Source organism: Pseudorca crassidens, chromosome 2, assembly GCF_039906515.1.
Source record: "Pseudorca crassidens isolate mPseCra1 chromosome 2, mPseCra1.hap1, whole genome shotgun sequence".
Lineage (NCBI taxonomy): Eukaryota > Metazoa > Chordata > Mammalia > Artiodactyla > Delphinidae > Pseudorca > Pseudorca crassidens.
The window spans coordinates 24,565,074-24,579,576 of NC_090297.1; the positions used below are offsets into that span (position 1 = coordinate 24,565,074).

General features: G+C 40.7%; 1 protein-coding gene across 3 annotated transcripts in view; it reads right to left on the reverse strand.

The window, feature by feature from the left end:
• Nucleotides 1-865: 865 nt before the first annotated feature.
• The window catches only part of SNRNP40 (small nuclear ribonucleoprotein U5 subunit 40), a 37,477-nt gene continuing 23,839 nt past the window's right edge, over nt 866-14,503 (reverse strand). The window contains exons 6-10 of one of the 3 annotated variants that reach the window (XM_067725206.1): nt 11,085-11,205; nt 7,279-7,361; nt 6,169-6,230; nt 2,323-2,426; nt 866-1,388 (exon numbers count right to left, since the gene is read on the reverse strand). In XM_067725206.1, coding sequence (XP_067581307.1) covers nt 1,339-1,388; nt 2,323-2,426; nt 6,169-6,230; nt 7,279-7,361; nt 11,085-11,205 — 420 coding nt within the window. In that variant the 3' untranslated portion in view covers nt 866-1,338. Of the gene's footprint in view, nt 1,389-2,322; nt 2,468-6,168; nt 6,231-7,278; nt 7,362-11,084; nt 11,206-14,503 lie in introns of those variants that run through there. The other 2 variants (XM_067725207.1, XM_067725208.1) reach the window with 2 other exon arrangements.

Here is a 14,503-nt window from a genome sequence, read left to right on the forward strand (position 1 = left end):
CTGCTGTTTGTTAGAATGCACATGTTTTTTGCCTACTGGCAAAGTCCTACTCATTCTCTAAGTCCCAATCTAAGCATAATCAATCTGTGAAACTTCCTTAACTCCCAGGAACAATAAAGTGCTTTCCATTTCCAGTGTAAAGTGAATAAACTTTATACTTTATTCACTGTACTAAAAGTAATTGGTTTGACAGGTTTATCACCCTGCTGGTTCCTTCATTAATGAGTTAAATCTTGGACATGTGCTCACTTAAAACTATCCTCTTTCTTTTATAACTTAAGTAGGTGATTCGGTTTGTGAGCTAAAAGTATAAAACCAAACACGTTCAGAACAGGTTGGAGGTGTGAAGACCTCTGTGTTGAGGTAGGAGATTCAGAAAAGACACACTGCGCTCCCCAGTGCCAGATGACATTCATCAGTGCTGATCTGTGTGCCGGGCAGAGTCACCCCGCAAGCCAGAGACAGTACCTGTCGTGGGGGTAGAAGGCAACTAATAGCATTTCTTAATGCCTGTCAGTTTAAGAAAGACAAGCACAATGATAAAAAAAAGTCTTAGACAATGTCATGGCCCAGCAGCACCAAAACTTTCTCATATTCTTTTTGAGTTGAGTTTGATACAGCATTCCAGCCAATGCTATTGCTACCAGCTGAGAATGCCCCAAATCTGCCCACTTTAGGAAACCAGAGGGTAGGGATTGCTGCTCAGAAAAGTGCTTTTGGCAGGAGGCAGAGTAGACACAGACTATGTTCAGCTTCTTGGAAGTTTAAATGGACTGTATGTATCCCCTGGCCATATCATGCTCTGCTAAGATTTACAGTGGTCAAGCCTCAAAGAAAAGACAGCAATAAATCCAATCCACATGGCTCTTGTAAAAAGGCATCAATTTGGCTTTTAATACAAAATGAGTCAGAGAAACAAAGAAAGAAAATATCATACAAGTTATTGAGTTAAAAAAAAAAAATCCCCAACGAATAAATTTCGGTCACATTCCCTGTCTTCAGCCTAAATTAGGAAACAGGAGACTATGCACCAACCAATGTGTGTCCCTTTGAGGAAACCTTACTTAAAAAAAAAAAAAAAAAAGGAAAAAAAAAAGTCAATCCCTGAAATCTGGCAGGTGGTTTTTAAGAGGCCACTGTAAGGTTGCCTTAATGATCCTGATGAAATAGGATACTGGGATACTTGTGGTTGCTGGAATATGGCCACCTCCTCCTTGTTTCTTGCTAGTAATGATCTTCATCTGAAGGGAGGATGCTCGCTGGGCATCATTTGATGCCACTTATGCTGTCTGAGGTCTCAGGGTCAAGCAGCCTTGTGGAGTCTTCCATTCCATATCTTCACTGAATCTCTCCCATATATAGTCTCTTGTCACTGGATGCTGAGAGAACTGAGGTGCAAACAACAGAGAAGATAACTGGAAATAATGAAGGCTAAAGGAGACCTGGTGCTCAAGGGCTCTTACGTTAAGAGGCAATTTTGGTATAAAAGAGCAATTGGATTTAGCTTAAGTTCCTCTCCTCTTAAACACCATTCACAGGAAACTACAGTATAGTCTGACTTTTCAATCCAAGTCCTCTCAAAACCATGAGGGTGGACTGTGCTATGGGAAATACATTATCAGGGTCTAAATCCTGATGTCCCTTGTCACTCAAACCTTAAGAAAAAGACCTTCTCAGTCATTATAGAAGAGAAGAATCAATGTTTTTGTCAGTCATTTTGTAAACGTGCGTCCGCTTGGAGAAAGTTACGTTTTCTCCTTAAATTCAAAGCTCATTATCTAGTTTAGCTAGCCAATAAAATGTTAAGTTGAAATTTATATCTGAACATTAAGAAACATCATTTTTTTTTTTTTTTTTTTTTGCGGTACGCGGGCCTCTCACTGTTGTGGTCTCTCCTGCTGCGGAGCACAGGCTCCGGACACGCAGGCTCAGCCGCTCTGCGGCGTGTGGGATCTTCCCGGACCGGGGCACGAACCCATGTCCCCTGCATCAGCAGGCGGACTCTCAACCACTGCGCCACCAGGGAAGCCCCGAAACATCATTGTTTTATCCAACTACATCACTGAATCATAGACCTGAAGCAAGTAAACTCAAAAGAACTAGAAATAAACAGACTAACCAACCCCGCTTTGAGGTTAAGAAAATGGATCATTGCTCTTACCCTCACCACTTAGAACAATGGTGAGACTGTCAACGATACCCATAAAGACTGTTTAAAAGGAAATTCACATAAAACAGATGCCCACCTCTGCCTCTGTATTCTTAGGGCTCTTTAGGGAGATTCCCTCACTTTCCCTTTCCCCACAGTCAGGACAGACTTACTGATGGGTTCGTCGGGGTGGAAAGCCACTTCATTGATGGAGCCAGCGTGGCCGGGTAGCTTATACAAGATCCTCCTGCTTGTGGTATCCCACACATACACAAACCTGCAAGGTATCATGAAGAGCAAGGCTAAGGCCTCCCAGAACTGAGGATAGAGGAGAAGCATGGCTTTTTCAGGGAAATGGAAGCAACCCTTTATTTATTCAATCCTTATTTATTGAACTGTGCTCTGACGTTTAGAAACTAGGAATATAGATTTTAAATAAGGCATGGATCCTGCTCTTGAGCAACTAAGTGAAAAAATAGGAATAGCTAAAAATATCAGCATTACTGGTATTTTCAAACACAAGCTTCTGAAATAGGAAAGATCATGGAGAAGAAAGACAAACGTTTTTCCTACAGATCCCACACAGAAATCTTCTTTAAAGAGCACCCAATATAATTAGGGTGTAGTTAACTTCATATGCACCTAGGAATATCTTAAAGGTAACCCAACTCATGGCAGGTTGCGAGACTAGGCTGTAGATCCACCTGAATTTCTTCGTACTGTATTCAAATCACAGAGCCCAGAGGCGGGACAGGACATTTCTGCGATATAAACAAAACCCAAACATACACTTGATCCAAATCTTGCATTGAATTCATGGACAGAAAGAAAACTGAATTCTAGCATGGGAAGGGGCCAACAGAAACCAGCTAGTCTAAACTCATTTTACAGAAAAGAAAACTAAGGTACAGTGACTTTTCCAAGGTTACACAGTTCATTAGTGGCTCAGTGGCAGAATTAAAATGAGAACTCTTAATATATTCTGGTATTCTTTCTCTTACCACCCTCAAATACCTTGTGTCCCTTGCCATCCTCCATTCTCCCCCACCCCTGCCAAAAGAAGTTCCTTTGACCCTCAGCCTTGCTTGGGTCATTTTAAACTGAAGGTAAAATAAATAGATATTATCTTCATATGACCATGCAAAGACAATCTGTTGGTAAATTTAAAAGGCTGGTTGTTTTCAAACAGGTTATACCAATTATTTACGTATTTGTTTTGTTCAATCAACACCTAAAAGGGTACACTCATCAGCACTTGATTATAAAATACCTACTTCTGAACAACATTACACTTTTGGTCTAAAATGCAAACAAACAAGAGCTTATTAATTACACTGTTCAGCTCACAAGGGCTAGGCTCTGTAGGAACTAAATAAAAGTTCCATGCAAGGTGGAAGAGAAGGAACCCCATCTGTCTACAGACTCCCTGGCTCTCATGCTCATATTTTCCTCAGTGTCTTCTTTCTTGCCATAACTGTCCTCATTAATCCATCTACAGCTATGTGGCCTACTGAAAAAGTGTATAAGTTCTGGGTTCAAGTCTCAATGCAACTATTTAATAGTTAAATAACCTTAGACATTCATTCAACTTCTCTGAGCTTCTCTTTCCTTAGTCAAATGATGGAGTAATGATGGAGACAATGTTGATCTCACAGCTTTGTTGAGAGAAATAATGAAATAATGTATGCAAAGTGCCTGGCACAGAGAATTAATGATAGCTATTGTTATGATGAATAAATAAACGAGCAAAACAGAATCACATGAAATCAACAGGCTGAATATGAATAAATCACTCACAACAGAGAGACTGACCACTCTTCTCGTAGTCCTTGATAGGAACTGTTGAAGGGTTTCAAATCTGAACATGAGGAGGTAGGTGAATTGCAAGTAGGGAGGAGAAATTTGCCAAATTCAGGCCAAGCTGAAAAGCAGTTTTCTGAGAAGGAACAATACATTTTCCAGGCACATAAAAGCCAGCAAAACCCCAGCGCTCCAAGGGTTTACTTTGAGGCCTCACTCTGCATGGCTGCCGATTAGATGCTAAATTTAGAGGGGTTCCTTATCCTCTCCTTACTCTGGCATGGCAACATTTGGGAGGAACCAGGCTCCTTACGTAACAGCGCTGCTTGTTGACTTGGGGCTAATTGGTGAGGTGGCCGGTGAAATGTGGCCAACCCTCAGCAGGTAGACATACAGGCTCTTCCTAGACCAGAGCCATGCTTCCACATGTAAGGTTTAAAGGAACAGTGGGGAGGGAAAGAGGGAAGAGAGGACACTGAAAGTTAGAAAGGACCAATGTCAGAAACAAACTGCTCAGAAGAAAAGCTAGGCAGATATCATTTAAAAGCTTAATTACATAGGAAAGATATATCTCTGCTGAAAATCATGTAAAAATACTTAGAATGGTTCTTACTCTGTCAGAATGTAAGACATCTTAGGCTGTGGGCCTGTTTTTCAAGGTCTTTAGAAACCTAGCAACTGAAAATCCCTTAGATTCCCTCTTCAGGGCAGCTTGCTAAACCACCAGGACTCAAACCAGCAATGTGGCATGGTTTTACCTGTGCCCTTTTCCCCCCATAAAATACTCAAATACTTGTCCATTTTTCCTGGCATTAAACATGCCAGGGAAAAAAAGTGGACTCTGGAATCTTCAGGTATGTCCAGCATTGTTCACAAGTCAGAAAGGGTGGGACAGACCAAAGTGAGGTTTCTTTATGCTTGTGCTAGAGCCCCAAATAGGAGAAAACTCTGGCACATGCTGAAAGCCCAAGCTAGCCTAGGAAAGGCTTCATGCTTATAGGATGGTGCCTGTTTTAGTCAGGTAGCAGGAAAATCTCTAAGGGGGGGAGAAAGATGGGGTTAAGCTAAAAAGGGTTAAGACACCTCCCATTGGGAGCTAAACCTAGAGTCTGCCATCAGAGGGCCTCATCATTCTTTACCATTCCACATTTGCAGCCCTAGGCACTTGAACACCCCTACTCAACCTCTGACTCCCAATTATAGGTCACCACAGACATGTCAAATACAACAGCATCGGAATGAAGAATTCTCTCCCTTCTGTTTCTCATTCATCACCTAATTCCTCAGGCAGTTTAAATTGATAGTTAAAGCTTCACAGTCTCTTAATTCAGCTCAGGGTTGGAAAATACCTAGCCCACATGCTGCCATACCCCTCACTTAGCAATCTTGACACTTTTCCCATTGAACCCAGACCCAGCTCTGAATCATCCCCAACATAGGCAGCCATTACCAATAGATGAGTTGATATGCAGGGCAAAATTTGACTACCATCCTTGAGCTAGGAATTTATTCATGTAATATTCACTAGCTGCTTACTCATTCAGAGATGAGTAAGACTCATTTCCTGACCTCTAGGAGCATATAATTTAGTAGGGGTGCCCCACTATGTTTGTCTTACTGTAAGATGTAATAAACGTTAATAAAGGTTAGATGTATACAGTGTGACTACAAGCCAGAACAAAGAGCAATTAGTAATACTTGAGAGGTAAGGGAAGGAGAGAGCCAGGAAAGTTTATAGATATAACATAGGTGATTACTGGAGAGAGATAGGAGTTTGGATAATGGAGAAGAGGAGATATAAGAGAGAAGCCTGGAGGCATAAGGGATGTAAGAACAGGGAAAGTTCCATGTGAGTGAAGCATTGTGGTGATGGTGGGGGAGGAGTACACAATATGTATCTGAATGAACTGAAGCACGGCAGAAGAATCTCATGAGGGAAACTGGAGCCAGATTAGGAGTTTGAATTTTACTTTGATGGCAAAGGGAATCCAATAACCAAAGAAACTGTTCACACTCCAGGTGTAAAATGTATCCAGAGAGGGCAGAAATGATGTGTTTGTTCACATGATCCTTAAACTCTTCAGACCGCACATGACTTCATCTCTGAGTACAGCTATAACTCTGTCTGCTATAGCTCAGTATCTGCACTTAATGTATTAAACATGAGAAGATACCTGCACGGCTACATCATTCTTTACCTCATGCCCAGTAATCCTTACCTGTCGGCTGAGCCAGCTGCTATCTTGCTTCCATCAGGTGACCAAGAACATCTCAGAAGATTCTATAATGATGAATAAGCAGGAATCCAATGAATATAATAATGCCCCAAACCCCTCTTTATTAGACTACAGCATCACTAAGAGACTTTAAATTTCCTGAGTTTTTTCTTGGCTGTGCCAGACGGCTTGTGGGATCTTAGTTCCCCGACCAGGGATCGAACCTGTGCCCCTACAGTGGAGACATGGAGTCCTAACCACTAGACCGCCAGGGGATTCCCCCTCTTAAATAGAGTTTTAATTATTCTCCTCAGCATATAATCAATAATTATCTTATATTCTGTGGCCCAAGACAGCCTAATTTGATATATTTCAAACCATATAAAAACCAGCTGTAGAAACTGCTTAATTTACACTAAATTAAGAGTGGACCTGGCAACAAAATTTTATTCTGCCTACACATGGAGGCTCCCCTTGCTCCTTTATCTTGATCCTCATTAAATTTTTTGTTTATATTATAGGAAAATAAAAATAAAACCAATTCTAACAAAAGATAAAATTTGATTTATAAAGTGAAAATGAATTTTAATGGGTTCTCAAAAGAAAAATATTAGTCTATATTAACAAACTATCTGGAGGAAAAGCTTTTTTGAAGAGCTGACCTGGGATTTGAGAGTTTAGAAAAAATTTCTGTCTCTCAGAACTTGGCCTGTGGTGCTTACTGAGGGAAGGGATGTATTCTCAGGGCTCTAATAGCTGGTCACTGGGAGGGTGAGGGAGGCCATCTGGGTAATAGCCATGGGAATCTGAGTCCCATATGGAACACTGATCTATGAGGGTCAAAGTTCCCAAGGAATTAAAAAGATAGGAGTGTCTTGTTGAAGCCCGAAGTCCTAAATTTGAGGGGGGCCCCATCACTATCTATCTATGTGATTGCCTTCTTGCCTATGCTTCTGTTAGTTTTATTTCTGGCAAGAACAGTTTTGATGCAGAACAGTGTTACTAGAATGCAGCCCCTTCTCAGTAGAGCTGTTGTTCCTTATCCTTAGCACCATCCTAAATGTTTCTTTGAATCAAATGGACAGTAAAACTCCTCTGCCATGAAGAACTCACCTTTTCAAAGTTGTGCACATTTCCTTGAAATATCTTCACACACCTTTCTTTGGGAGCAAATGGCCGGACATCCCAGACCCGCACTGCAAATTCAAACAAACAAAGCAAAACAGCTATCAGCCAGGGGCCTCCTGAGAACCCAGCTGAAATCAGTATCATGTCAATGATAGATGCTGTTTCCTGGGTGGAGAAAGACCAACATGATACACTGCTACCTGACAAGGCTTTTTTATTTTTCTAATGGGAACGAAATGCATCCAAGTTCTATTAACAGGGACTAAGGACACAGAGGAAAACTGAGAAGGTAGGAAGGGAAAATGTCAAACACATTGCTGGGGATCTGCAACAGAAAGTAGTTGGGTGTGATACTGATTTCAACAAAACATTCTGCAAATGATTCCTCTGCCAACCCCAAGAGTCACACCTAGCAAAGTTTCAATATGACAATCTAAATACCACTGACTACTGTGACAATCAATCTATAAAAATCAAACTCAGGACTAACCTTTTCTAATTTTGCTCATAGGAGAAACTGACAACTACCAAACTACCAAGAATTAGAAAAAGTGAACTTTGATTCCAATTCTAGCTCTGCTGTATATATGGGGGATATCAGGAAAATAGTGAGGTTCTTTGTGTTTTGGTCGCCTTTATAAAACGAGAATACCACTTGCTCTTTTTTAAAAAATAAGAATATTTTAAGGGTCAAATAAAATGATACATGTGAAAGAGCTCTAAAAGATTGGCAGTAATAAACAAAACAATAAAAATAAACAAAAAATTTGTTATTTTATTGTATAGCTATAACAAGAGATTCTTATTTTTATTTTAATAACCATTTAGGGAATCTCATCTTTCCTTACTATGCACAAAGCTAGAATTAGACAATGGCAAATCTATTGAAATAGGATATAAACACCCACAGTAAGCAGTGGCCACAGCCATTGTTAACTAAAGCTAAGAATCTCATCTTTCCTTACTATGAACAAAGCAAGAATTAGACAATGGCAAATCTATTGAAATAGGATATAAACACCCACAGTAAGCAGTGGCCACAGCCATTGTTAACTAAAGCTAAACCTACAGTGGAATTTGAGTGATGTCATTTTATTTGACTGTGAAAAAACAACAATCCTTGAAGTCAAACAGGTATAAAAAGGTGAGGCTATGCATGAAAGTTTGCTATTCAACTGAGAATACAGTCAGAAGGTAAGGATGTTCATTCATTCAAGTATTAATTGAGCACCCATTGAGTGCTAGGCACAGTTTTCATTACAAAATGTCAGTGAAAACATTTTCATCTATCAGAGGGGCAGTTCCAAACTCTCCCAATATTAAGCATATAATCCAACAGGTCATCTTTCTTTTTTGCTATAGTAAACCCACCCTCCCATCCAACAATTCAAAAATAAGCAAAGAAAGGACAAGTGTCTGTGTAAATCCAGAATATTGAGGTGTTTTAATGAGGACCTCTTGTCACATAGGGAAGGGAAGATAGACTGGCAGAAAGAGCACAACTGAGATATCAATAGGTCTACTGATCATCTGAGCTTGGTACTCTTTGAAAATGCTTGAGAACTGCCTTGGATGGATCTCCAGACTCATCTTCCTCAGTAAACTAATCACTATTAGTTTTTTGTACACCGCTTGAATCCATAGCCTTGGATTCATAACATACCAGAGCTGAAATGGGCCTTAAAAGTAAAGTCCAGGTCTCTTATATTATCAGTATAGAAACTGATGCCCAGAGAGGACAAATGCTATGTGCAAAGTTGCTCAGGGATTAGATGGCAGATTGGGGACTAGAATCCTGGCCTCTTGACCATCTCTTCTAAAGTTTTTTCCTTTTCTTCCTTTTATTTTTTTTTCTTTTCTTTTTTATGCCCCTGCCTCCTCCCCTCAAAAGTCAATTTTAAAAGGTTACATATTCCAAGGTATTTAAGATATAGTTCCAACAGAAAAACACAAGCTCTGCAGCAAGAGTTGTGCTGTCTCAAGATAATCAGGTTTCACAGTTCAGGCAATTCAAAATTAACTCACTATTGCCCCCAAACTGACTGTTCACTGGCAATTTAGAGAATCTAAAGAAGTCATATGGAAACAAAAGCATTTTGTAGGTTTGCATGTACCTCTATCAGTTAGATAATGAAAATGACTCCTGCAAAGTTAAGACAGCCGCACACATAAGGCAGTGGTGGTTGTGACACGCAGAACGAGTCGCTTAGTAATGTCAGGGTCGGTTTTTTCTTACGCTTCTGCTTAAAATATGAGCACTTTCTTGTTCCAAATAATTTTTACTAAAACCTAAAATAAGAATAAACTACATAAGGACTAAAATTCTACTGAGATGACGATGATTTAAACAAAAATCACTGGAGGTTAATGGGGAAGGCACTAAAGAAAGAACAACATGGTGCCTGCTTCTATTTACCCACTGCCTTTCAGAGTCTTTATATACCACCGTGTTAACAAGGAACTGATTTCAAACTACAGTCTATACAGACCAATTTCTACGTAACACTATTTTTAAAAGCTAAAAAATGTTCAACTTCAACTGCTGAAATTCAGAGATATCAGTTCATCAGAAATGCCTAAAGCATCCTCTGAACTCCTTTGTCCCTGATCACAACAGAAGTAAAAAAGTAAAAGGTTTCCCCTAGGCCCAGATATCACATGTCCCTTAGGATCTATCTCACCAAGCAGGCAGGGAACAAATTTATTTACTTTCTTCCCTATCCACTGACTAAACATTTAAAAAAATTACTTCCCAACTGGTGTCTTATAATGCAGTATGCTGGACATGTAAACATTGGTCTTTCTGTTCAGGCTTTTATACTTTGGGAGCAGCAGGTTCACTCCTGATGTCTTTGACATCATTGTTTCGGCCCATCAGATAAAATTCTTTGTTGGGAACAAGACTGACAAAATGAGCAAGGTGGCTGGACATGGCATAAAAAGGCTGAAATTGCAGCTATATCCCAGGCATTTTCTTGGTTGAAGACATGCACCTCGAGCTTTTTGAAATGGTCATCTGTTATGTCATCAGCTCAGGAAAATAGCAAGAGCAAATTCCAGCATTGCCTTTTCCTGGGCAGGGAGGTCAGACTTTCTCCAGTTCACACAGACCTGGTCAGAGAGCACTGGGTTCTCTGAGAAGACCCTGTACCGGGCACTGTGGACAACCACGCTATAAGAGCACCTGTCAGCCAGGCTGGTTACCACAATGATGAGTTCCTTGTCAGCTTTGCTGAGCTGGCCTGTTTCCTTGTTACAGATGGCACTGTAGTAAGCAAAGAAGGCTCTGAATTCCAATGGCCGGTGACACAACACTTAAATACATTTGTTAAAAATCCTGTCTTCTTTTCTATCTCCTCCATGAGCTCTACAATATCAAAAGGCAGGTCCTCTTTGTAGTGAATCGGGCAACGGCTGATGGGTTTGGACTTCTCTTCTGCTGAGTCTCATAAAGGTGCAAGTTCAGGGTCATCATAGGCAACTTTTTCTAAAACCTATTTGTCACAGGCAAAGAAGAGACATCTGCCTCACAACGCCGAGGCGGCAAAGCATCGACATGGTGGCATGTGGCGTGGAGGCCAGGCTGCCTTCCCGCGCACCCAGCCCTCTGGGCCTAAAGTTTTTTCTATTACAACCTGTTTTCCTAATTGTCCTGGTGCACACCTGCAAGCCATCCTGGACTCTTTCCTTGGACCCTCATTTACCCAGCACACATTTCTAGTTTCTAATGCCCACTTTCTTTAGGGTCTACAGTGACTGGGCACTGGGAGAGCTTTCCTTTCCAAAGTTACCTGTATTGTCCATTGCATTGGACAAGAGGTAAGAGCCTTCAGAGCTTAAACTCAGGCCAGTCACTGAATCTGCATGGCCTCTCATCGTGTAGGTCAGCTTATTTTGGCGCAGGTCCCAGACCTGCAAAACAAAACAAGGCAGCGCTCCCAGAAAATCAAATTGTGAACAGCAAAGAAATAGTTATTAAAGAGTCAACTGCCTGGGAAAATTAGTATGCCTTCTTAATCTGCCTCTGGGCCAAGCATTACTTTACCACAAAATATAGGATTTCTACCAAAGAAGAAAAAACTCTTGCCTTTCTAACACAGAGTCAAAGTTACTAAGTTTGACTAGAAAAATATGAACTAATGAATGTCAAATATTAAGATCAAGTTTAACAAAAAATAATAGAATTTAAAGAGGTTATTTTCAATTCATAACAAAATATATTCGGAATTAAAAAACAAAATAGCATTTAAAACACTTAAACTATGATTCTTAGCAACTAAAAATAAACTATTATAACTATATAAAAACAAGTAAACAAGTCATTTGAAAAAGGCATTATGATTGCATGTAAAATGCATATAACAAGGTAATATGCAAAAATACAGAGGCTTAAAATTTTTCATTTAACGTCATAACATGTATACAATGGAAAAGCATATTTATTAAAAGAAAAATAAATTGTAGGTTCACTGTTCCCTGTGTAGGAAAGGTAAGAGAAACAGTTCAGCTGAAAATAACCTAATGTCAGACAGAAAAAATAAATTGTTCATTAAGTTATGGCTCATAAACACACTGTAACACTATGAGCTCTCATGCTAGCATTCGAAGAGCAGAGTGGAAGGAGTGAGCATTTAGGGTCAGACCGAACCAGTCTTTGCAACTTAAGAGTTATGTATCACTGGGCCACTAACCCTCTCTGAGCCTGTTTCTGGTCTGTAAGATGGGGATAACATTTACTTATGGCTGTTGTGAGGATTACAAATAGAATGCCTAGTACACAGCAGGCCCAATAATAATTGGTAGCTATTATTAAGCAACTCATACAAATATTCTGAAGATCAAATGTAAAAATGTTTATAAAATAATCTATTATTAAGCAAAGAAGGAAAATACAAAACAGTATATTTACATAGACTGAAACTATGTAAAAAATATATTAAAGGCAATAGAAATAGTCTGGAATGTCATATGGAAAAAGAACAGCAATTTTGTTAAGGTCATTGTTATTATATAAAATTTCATCCAAATTCGATTCAGTACTGACACATAGTTTTTCTAAATGAAACAATTTTCTGCTGTCCCTTTAAGCAAGGCACCTTCCTCATCTAGAAATGAGTTTGATGTTGTATGTCAAAGCAATACATAAGGCAGACAACTCCACTTTCCCCATCAATAATTCATGTGTGGAACCCAACACACTTCATATACAACCATTTTTGTGTCAGGATGTTTGTTGCCTCAATAATTAGGGAAGCTTGAAGTGGCTGACATTTTTTTGTTCAAGCTATTGTTCCTTCTCTTCAGAGAAGGCATTGTTGAAATCTTTAGCTTTTTAGGAGAGAATGTAATTCATCATCCCTCACAACACCTGGGTGCTCCTTCCAGACTTTCCTCTTTGAGGCCTGCACATGCTGTTTTGCAGAGCCAAAACGTATCTGGGATTTGCCAAAGAAGAGTGAGTAGGGCACTAATTTAAGCAAAATATTTTGCAGATGTCCTAATCAGCTGTTCAGTGAATGTTTGGGCATCTGATTAGTGGCAGGCGCTGCTGGAGATAAAAGAGATGTTGTCCCTGTTCTCAAGGAGCTAAAAAAGTGATGAGAGGCCTGGAAAGGGGGCAGTAGCCAAGACAGCAGAGGGATTAATGTTCCCATGGTACATGGATGGGAGGGAGAAAGGGAAGGTTTCACAGACTTGAGCAGGATATGGAAAAAGGAGATTTTTGTTTGTTTATTTGTTTGCCGTACCACGCAGCTTGTGGGATCTTAGTTCCCTAGTCAGGGTTGGAACCTGGGCGCATGGCAGTGAGAGCGCAGAGTCCTAACCACTGGACCACCAGGGAATTCCCAAGAGGTTGTTGGGTTTTTAAAAAAAAATTATTTATTTAATTTATTTATTTTTGGCTGCGTTGGGTCCTCGTTGCGCATGGGCTCACTCCAGTGGCGGTGAGCGGGGGCCACTCTTTGTACGGTGCGTGGGCTTCTCATTGCGGTGGCTTCTCTTGTTGTGGAGCACGGGCGCTAGAGCGCAGGCTCAGTAGTTGTGGTGCACAGGTTTAGGTGCTCAGCTGCATGTGGGATCTTCCCGGACGAGGGATCGAACCCGTGTCTCCTGCACTGGCAAGCGGATTCCTGAACCACAGCGCCACCAGGGAAGCCCCTAAGAGGTATTTTTTATTTAGACAAAACAGAAGGGTATTCCCAGGCAAAGATAATGCATGAAAGCAGAGAGGCATGAAAAAATTACTGGGTTGTAGGGAATTAGGCAAAGAGAGGCAGCAGACAATGCTTGAGTGATGCTTGAGGCAGGCAAAGGGCAGCTCATGAAAGGTTCTGAATGACTGGCTTGGATTTGATCTCCCTCACTGGGGAGCCACAGAAGGGTTCAGAGAAGTGGAATGAGTTGGCCAGATTCCAGAAAGATCCTTCTGGCCCAGATAATCGGAAAGGATGAGAGCAGAGGTGGGAAAATCTATCTTTACCCACTACTTTAAAAAAAATCATCAACTAAACTCCCATTCTGACTAGAGCTCAGGATTACAAGCAGTGCCAAAGAATTGCCAATCAGATCTTCAAGTCATTAAGAAGAAGCGCATTTTCTTCTTTTATTCATTTTCCTCTGACTCCACAATTCTATGCCCAGGAAGAAAATCCCAAGAGGTTGGCAGGAACAGTATATTTGCTCACAAACATATAGAGAATTTGCTCACTCCAGATTTTAAAAGGGGCTTCCATTCCCTGTTTGCTCCCCCCCTTTCTCAGAATAGGCAGTGTATCTGAGAGACAGAAGCAAACAAAAACCAGGCTAGTCAGGAGTACTTCCTAATGTAGTAAGGCAGTAGGGATTTGTCAAGCAAATGCTCAAGGCTGGTAAGCCCCTGACTGCTTAAAGGGTACTTGTTAACTGACTAGAGGCAATTTGATAGAGGCAATTTGCAAGGGACATGGGTTGGGTTCAAGCCCGGGCCATAGCTACTGAAGCCCACACTCCGCAACGAGAAGCCTGCGCACCACAACGAAGAGTAGCCCCCGCTCGCCACAACTAGAGAAAGCCCGCACGGAGCAGCGAAGACCCAACGCATGCATGCATGCATGCATACATACATAAATATTTTTAAAAAGAGTCTTTCTGGGTCCAAGGGCAGTTACTCACTCCTAAGCATGTCAGAACAGGATGTTGTTAAATAGGGAGAAGACTGAAATTCTATGGT